A 7,516-nucleotide genomic window follows, 5' to 3' on the forward strand; every position below is an offset into this window, starting at 1 on the left:
TAGCTATTGCCGTTCCAAGGATTCCCCCTAAATGTAATCACACACACACACACACACACACACACACACACACACACACACACACACCTATAGAAGCCCAGGGTACCAGAATTAGACAGGTGTCATCTATACTAACTCCTCTCTAACTGCAAGTCCTATTCATTATGGGAGAGCAAAGAATGGGGCACAGTCAGCCAATGACACCAACATCCAGGAGTGCGCTTAAAAGTGTTTTAATAGAGGTAGAAAGGGAAAGAGGCATTTCTGCAAATCCAGGTTCTCCCGTCAGATGAACCCCAAGAAACTGAGATCCAGTAAAGCTGCTAAGGCCTTCTGCAGAACTCAGACCTCAGAGGACTGTTCAGAGTAAGGAAAACTTCACAGCACATATTTTTAGGATGCAAATAAGAGAGGCTGTGACTCAGGGAGATAAAATACTCATTGCAAGACATACACAATGAAGAGAGAGAAACAAAAGGGAGGAAGGTGTTCAATATCTGAAGGTTGGTTCCTCAAGGGCATAGCTGTGGACCATGTTACTTCTGGTTGCCCTTCTGCTGGTTTGGGCCTGGAATGACCACTGCGGGGTATGACTCAGGCACCTTGGTATTTCCAGGCTGAGGGACGTTGGCGTAGACTGGCTCTGTAACTTTGATGGGACATGGCTCCGGAAGTGTGGAATAGCCTTGCTCAGGAACCTTGGTGTTGTCCAGTTCTGGAACCTTTGCAAGGCATGGCTCCTCAACTATGGGAACAAACGGGTCCTGAGGTGGAGGTGGATGCGGGCAGGGCTGTTTCACCTGCTGCTGCTCAGGCTCAGGGGGTGGGGTGAAGGGCTGCTTCTGCTGGTAGGAACTCATGCTTCAAAGAAGGCTGGACCTGGAGACAGAAAAGCTCATTCAGTAGTTTAGTAATACAAGGAGGAAGCCAAGTCTAATGACAAGTATCTTAATTTCAAGCCCCTTAAGAAACGAGAACTTCTCTTCTCTTTATTTTTGTTTCCTTGAGTTTGAGAATCAAAGGAAACTTTGGGGATTCCTGCACAGTTTCAAGAGAAGAAGTTTAAAGGTGGTTTATTTTGCTCCCATGGGAGTGGAGCCTTTCTCTTTGCTTCCTTTCTTCCTGTGTTTTTTCCGAAAACCTACATTAGCCACATAACATAACTTCAGGTTCCTAGGGTTGATTGAAGCCCCCAGTTTACAATCAATTGAAAAAGTGATCAAGTTCAAAATCTGGAGTCTACCCTCTCATATCCCTCACATAGAGTGCCTCAGTTCTCATAGGACAATCCATAAGCCCACACAACTCCATCTCTGAGCCTCTGTTCACATTGTCTTCTTGGTGCATGTTTCTGGAAGTCTTTCCATTCTGCTGTTACTTGTCCATACACGCTCACCGCTCATGGCTCTCCTCCCAGATCCCAAGTCATCTTTCTCATTCTGACTCAGCACAATACCTGCCTCATCCTCTCTATTCTATGTGCAGTATTTTTTTGTAAATTACTCCTATGTATTACATTCTCTGATGGATCATAGGTTCAAGGAGTAAAGAAAAATGTATCTTTTGTACATCCAAATTGCCAATGCAGTGCCCTCGATTTTGCAGTCTAAAAATTAATGAGAGAATATTAAAATGTCACTAAAAGTGCCCTGAACATGAGCTGTAGCCTATATCCTCCTGCCAACTGAACAGATGGTCAACAGAAACTATTCCCCCTTTCTGACCCCAAATTCCACAGCTGTAATCTACGTGAGAAGTCATAAAGAACTATAGTCAACTTAAACATAAATTACTTTGCATTTAAAATAAATATATCACAGCATGGCAGAGATCTTAATCAAAATACAATATCATTGGGCAAACATTAAGAAAATCCATGTGAGGAGTCTCACCTGAAGTGAAGAAACGTTTGAGTTGTCTGGTCTTCTGGGTCTGGTGAGAAATCTCTGGCCAGCTGGCATTTTATATAGAATATGAGCCTTGCCTTAAGGAAGTGGTATTTGGGGGTGCTAACCTGTCTTCATTCCAGCTTTAGTAGTGAAAATCTCTGGCTTAACATTTTGTGGGGCACTTATTGTTTGACAGTGATGTCAACTTTATTTGACAGGTCTGTTCTCATTGTCTACACTTTGTAGTGCGGTTGCTATGGGAAACAGGGTTCTTGGGTGGTGATAAGTTAAATCAGAGAGAAGTTCCAGGCTCCTGGGACCAGAAATAACCATGCCTGTTTAACAGGACCCTAATATTTAGCTCATATTAATGTTGTTGATCATTTTAATCTCCTAAGTGAATGTGGAGATGAACAATAGGCACTACTGCATCTCCTGGGAGGCCATGGGAATGGTGGTAATAAGTGAAGCATCTGATATTCCATTTCTTAGTAGACCCAAACCTGGGAAAGGAAAGGACAAGTTAAAATGTATTCTTTGGAAATGCTTCCCTCTGAAGGGCCTTAAGATGCCACATTGACCACGCTGTGCATGTCATTGGGGATAGACAGTTAAGACTGGATCTGTCCAGCATGTTGGAACAGCCCTAAGACCCTGTTTCTCATGGGATCTCTCTTCTCTGTGGGCAACAAAGAATAAGAAAGACTGATTCTTTGAGTTCATGAACCAACCACATCCTCTGATCAGGATAAGGTGAAATAGAGGTCACTAATCCAAGGTTGACCTCAATGCACAATCTCTTACCAGGTGTGGCCCTTAGGAAGTTCAAACATTCTTAAAATTCAGGTATGTGGATGGCTCCTCCCTTCCCACTGCTTTACCTCTCTTATCTCACATTGACCTGAGTCCCAGGCACAGCCACCAGTGGGATCTCCTTTCTTTAGTTCTCAGAAGCTCTAATACACTTCAGTCTCATCCATTGTCTGGTAGATGATCAGTCAATGTGCAATTATTGTTTTCCTTAATAGATGCATAGGTTCATAGAAGAGAGCGAGGAAGGAAAGATTGAAGGAAAGAGGGAAAGAAGAAAGGGAGATATGAAGAAAGAAGGAAGGAAGGGGAGAGAGAGAGAAAGAGAAGAAAGCATTATTTTAGAAAGATATACATGAACTGCTTGCGTGCAGGCTAAGTCGCTTCACTTGTGTCCGACTCTTTGCGGCCCTGTGGACTGTAACCTGCCAGGCTCCACTGTCCATGGAGATTCTCTTGGCAAGAACACTGGAATGGGTTACCATTCCCTCCTCCAGGGGATCTTCCTGACCCAGAGATCGAAACTGCATCTCTTGCATCTCCTGCATTGGCAGGCAGGTTCTTTACCACTAGTGCTGCCTGGGAATCCCATGAACTGCTTGAACAATCATAATAAGGTGACTTCTTAGAAATGATTCACTATCTTATGACAAGCTTAAGAGTACAAGTTGAAGAGGTGAGGGTTCGTCATGCTCTTGCCCTGCTTCCTTCCCCGCCCATGCCCTTCCCTCTCAGCTACTGTCTGACCAGCCATGACCCTCTAAGGTGGGGCCAGTGTCACTCTCACATCTAAGCTCTAGTCTCTGGTCTCACATTAAGTCTCCTCTCAGGCTTGTCCAGGTCCCTCCCTTTCCTAAAACCACCTCTCAGAGCCCTTGACACAGGAATCTGCCCAGATCCTGCTGCTCTCCCTGGGTTTCTTATTTCCAGAGAAACTGCTTCCTGCTCCTCTGCATGAATCTGGGTCTTCCTCATGTCCTAAACTGATTATTGACTTTGGTTCTAGAAGAAATTCCTTTCTCATTTCCTGACTCCCTTCCCTGGTGGACTCTCTTTTGCTCTGTCCTAATCCCCTAACAAAAGCCTCTCTGGCATCAGCCACTAGACCCTCTAATTTACCCACACTGTTGTTTCTCTTTGGACAAGCCAAATCTTTGGCCAATCACTGTGTGTTTCCCCTAACAATGTGACTCTATAGGGGTCAGTTTCCTTAAGTCATATAGCACTGGTGAAGAAACCAAACTTCTCCGAAGGAGAGAAAGAGTGTCAACACCAAGCCAGTGAATATGCTTGTCCAAACAGAAACAACAGTGTGGGTAAATTAGAGGATCTAGGGGGACTTTTTAATGCATTTGTAGAAATGCAGGCTTGAATAGTTAATGCTTCACAGCCACACCTTACCACTGGAAACCATGAGTTGATAGACAACGCTTCCCCCTTTCATTCCCAGAGAAAACCCTTCTGAGACACATTTTTTTCATATTTAATATGCATAACTAAATATGAGTTTGGATGTGTGCAAACACCTGTAATATCATTTTCACAGAAGAGAGACATATCCAACACTTCCAATGTGTTCCCCACTCCCCACTATTTTGTGGTGAGAAATTTATGTATTCTCTTAAATTTTAAGTACACTATACCATATTGTTAACTAGAGCTATTATGTTGGAGAACTGATCTCTAAACTTTAATCATATAGCATAACTGAAACTTGATATCCATTGAATAACAATGCTCCATTTGCCCTACCACTTCACCCATAGAAAACACCACTATACTCTCTGCTTCTATGAATCTATTTTAAATGCCTCATATAAATGGAATCATACAGTATTTGTCCTCATGTAACTGGCTTATTTCACTTAGCCTAATGTTCTCCAGGTTTATCCATGTTGTTGAGAATGGCAAGATTACTTTCATTTTAAAGGGCAACTAGTATTCCACTTTGTTAATGTCAATATTTTCTCTATTAATCTGCTAATGGACAATTGTATTGTTTCCATATCTTGGCTACTATAAATAATGCTAAAAAGGACATGGGTGTGTAGCTACCTCCTGGAGATGATGATCTAAATTCTTTTGGATCAGTTCAGTTCAGTCACTCAGTTGTGTCTGACTCTGTGACCCCATGGACTGCAGCATGCCAGGATTCCCTGTCCTTCACTAACTCCCAGAGCTTGCTCAAACTCATGCCCGTCGAGTCGGTGATGCCATCTAACCAACTCATCTTCTCTTATCCCCTTCTCTTCCTGCCTTCAGTCTTTCCCAGCATCAGAGTCTTTACCAATGAGTCAGTTCTTCGCATTAGGTGGCCAAAGTATTGGAGCTTCTGCTTCAGCATCAGTCCTTCCAGTGAACAGTAAGGACTGATTTCCTTAAGGATGGACTGGTTTGATTTCTTTGAAGTCCATGGGACTCTCAAGAGTATCCTCTAACACCACAGTTCAAAAACATCAACTCTTCAGTGCTCAGCTTTCTTTATTGTCCAACTTTCACACCCATACATGACAACTGGAAAAAAATAGCCTTGACTAGATGGACCTTTTTGGCAAAGTAATGTCTCTGCTTTTTAATATGCTGTCTATGTTGGCCATAGCTTTTCTTCCAAGGAGCAATTGTCTTAATTTCATGGTTGCAGTTGCCATCTGTAGTGATTTTGGAGCCCAAGAGAAAAAAAAAAAGCCTATAACTGTTTCCATTGTTTCCCCATCTATTTGCCATGAAGTGGTGGGATCAGATGCCATGCTTTTAGTTTTATGAATGTTGAGCTTTAAGCCAACTTTTTCACTCTCCTCTTTCACTTTCACCAAGAGGCCCTTTAGTTCTTTGCTTTCTGTAGTAAAGGTGGTATCATCTGTGTATCTGAGGTTATTGATATTTCTCCCTGCAATCTTGATTCCAGCTTGTGCTTTATCCAGCCTGGCATTTCACATGATGTACTCTGCATATAAGTTAAATAAGTAGGGTGACAATATATAGCCTTGATGTACTCCTTTCCTAATATGGAACCAGTCTGTTGTTCCATGTCCAGTTCTAACTGTTGCTTCTTGACCTGCATATAGATTTCTCAGGAGGCAGGTAAGGTGGTCTGGTATTTCCTTATCTTGAAGAATTTTCCACAGTTTGCTGTGATTCACACAGTCAAAGGCTTTGGTGTAGTCAATAAAGCAGAAGTAGATGTTTTTTTGGAACTCTCTTGCTTTCTTGACAATGGATGTTGACAACTTGATCTCTGGTTCCTCTGCCCTTTGTAAATCCAGCTTGAACATCTGGAAGTTCATGGCTCATGTACTGCTGAAGCCTGGCTTGGAGAATTTTGAGCATTACTTTGCTAGTGTGTGAGATGAATGCAATTGTGCAGTAGTTTGAACATTCTTTGGCATTGCCTTTCTTTGGGATTGGAACAAAACCTGACCTTTTCCAGTCCTGTGGCCACTGTTGAGTTTTCCAAATTTCCTGGCATATTGAGTGCAGCACTTTCACAGCATCATCTTTTAGGATTTGAAATAGCTCAACTGGAATTCCATCACCTCCACTAGCTTTGTTCACAGTGATGTTTCCTAAGGCCCATTTGACTTCACATTCCAAGCTGTCTGGCTCTAGGTGAGTGATCACACCATAGTGGTTATCTGGGTCATGAAGATCTTTTTTATAAAATTCTTCTGTGTATTCTTGTCACCTCTTCTTAATATCTTCTGCTTCTGTTAGGTCCATACCATTTCTCTCCTTTATTGTGTCTATCTTTGCATGAAATGTTCCCTTGGTATCTTTAATTTTCTTGAAGAGATCTCTAGTCTTTCCTATTCTATTGTTTTCCTCTATTTCTTTGCATTGGTCACTGAGGAAGGATTTCTTATCTCTCTTTGGTATTCATTGGAACTCTGCATTCAGATGGGTGTATCTATCTTTTTCTCCTTTGCCTTTCACTTCTTTTTTCTCAGCTATTTGTAAGGCCTCCTCAGACAACCATTTTGCCTCTTTGCATTTATTTTTCTTGGGGATGGTCTTGATCACATCTTCCTGTACAATGTCACAAACCTCTGTCCATAGTTCTTCAGTCACTCTGTCTCTCAGATCTAATCTCTGGAATCTATTTGTCACTTGCACTGTATAGTCTTAAGGGATTTGGTTTAGGGCATGCCTGAATGGTCTAGTGGTTTTCCCTGCTTTCTTTCCTGCTTTCCCTGACTTCTAAGTCTGAATCTGACAGTAAGGAGTTCATGATCTGAGACACAGTCAGCTCCTGGTCTTGTTTTTGCTGACTGTATAGGGCCTTTCCATCTTTAGCTGCAAAGGATATAATCCATTTGATGTCCCTATTGACCATCTGGTTTTGTCCATATGTAGAATTTTCTCTTGTGTTTTTGGAAGAGGGTGTTTGCTATGACCAGTGCGTTCTCTTGGCAAAACTATTAGCCTTGCCCTACTTCATTTTGTACTCCAAGGCCAAATTTTCCTATTACTCTATGTATCTCTTGACTTCCAACTTTTGCTTTCCAGTCCCCTAAAATGAAGAGGACATCTTTTTTGAGTGTTAGTTCTGGAAGATCTTGTACATTTTCATAGAATCATTCAGCTTTAGCTTCTTTAGCATTACAGGTTGGCGCATAGACTTGGATTACTGTGATATTGAATGGTTTGCCTTGGAAATGAACAGCGATCATCCTGTCATTCTTGAGATTGCACCCAAGTACTGCATTTCAGACTCTTTTGTTGACTATGAGGGTTACTCCATTTCTTCTAAGGGATTCTTGCCCACAGTAGTAGATATAATGGTCATCTGAGTTAAATTCGCCCATTCCAGTCCATTTTAC

General features: G+C 42.1%; 1 protein-coding gene across 1 annotated transcript; it reads right to left on the bottom strand.

The window, feature by feature from the left end:
• Positions 1-217: 217 nt before the first annotated feature.
• On the bottom strand, positions 218-1,987 carry LOC122427306 (cornifin-like). The gene is made up of 2 exons (XM_043446682.1): positions 1,893-1,987; positions 218-879 (listed from the first exon to the last, which is right to left on the bottom strand). Exon 2 carries the CDS (start codon positions 858-860, stop codon positions 537-539), a length of 324 nt encoding a protein of 107 aa, XP_043302617.1. The 5' UTR covers positions 861-879; positions 1,893-1,987; the 3' UTR covers positions 218-536.
• Between the last annotated feature and the right edge of the window lie 5,529 nt (positions 1,988-7,516).

This window comes from Cervus canadensis, chromosome 2 (genome assembly GCF_019320065.1).
Source record: "Cervus canadensis isolate Bull #8, Minnesota chromosome 2, ASM1932006v1, whole genome shotgun sequence".
Taxonomy (NCBI): domain Eukaryota; kingdom Metazoa; phylum Chordata; class Mammalia; order Artiodactyla; family Cervidae; genus Cervus; species Cervus canadensis.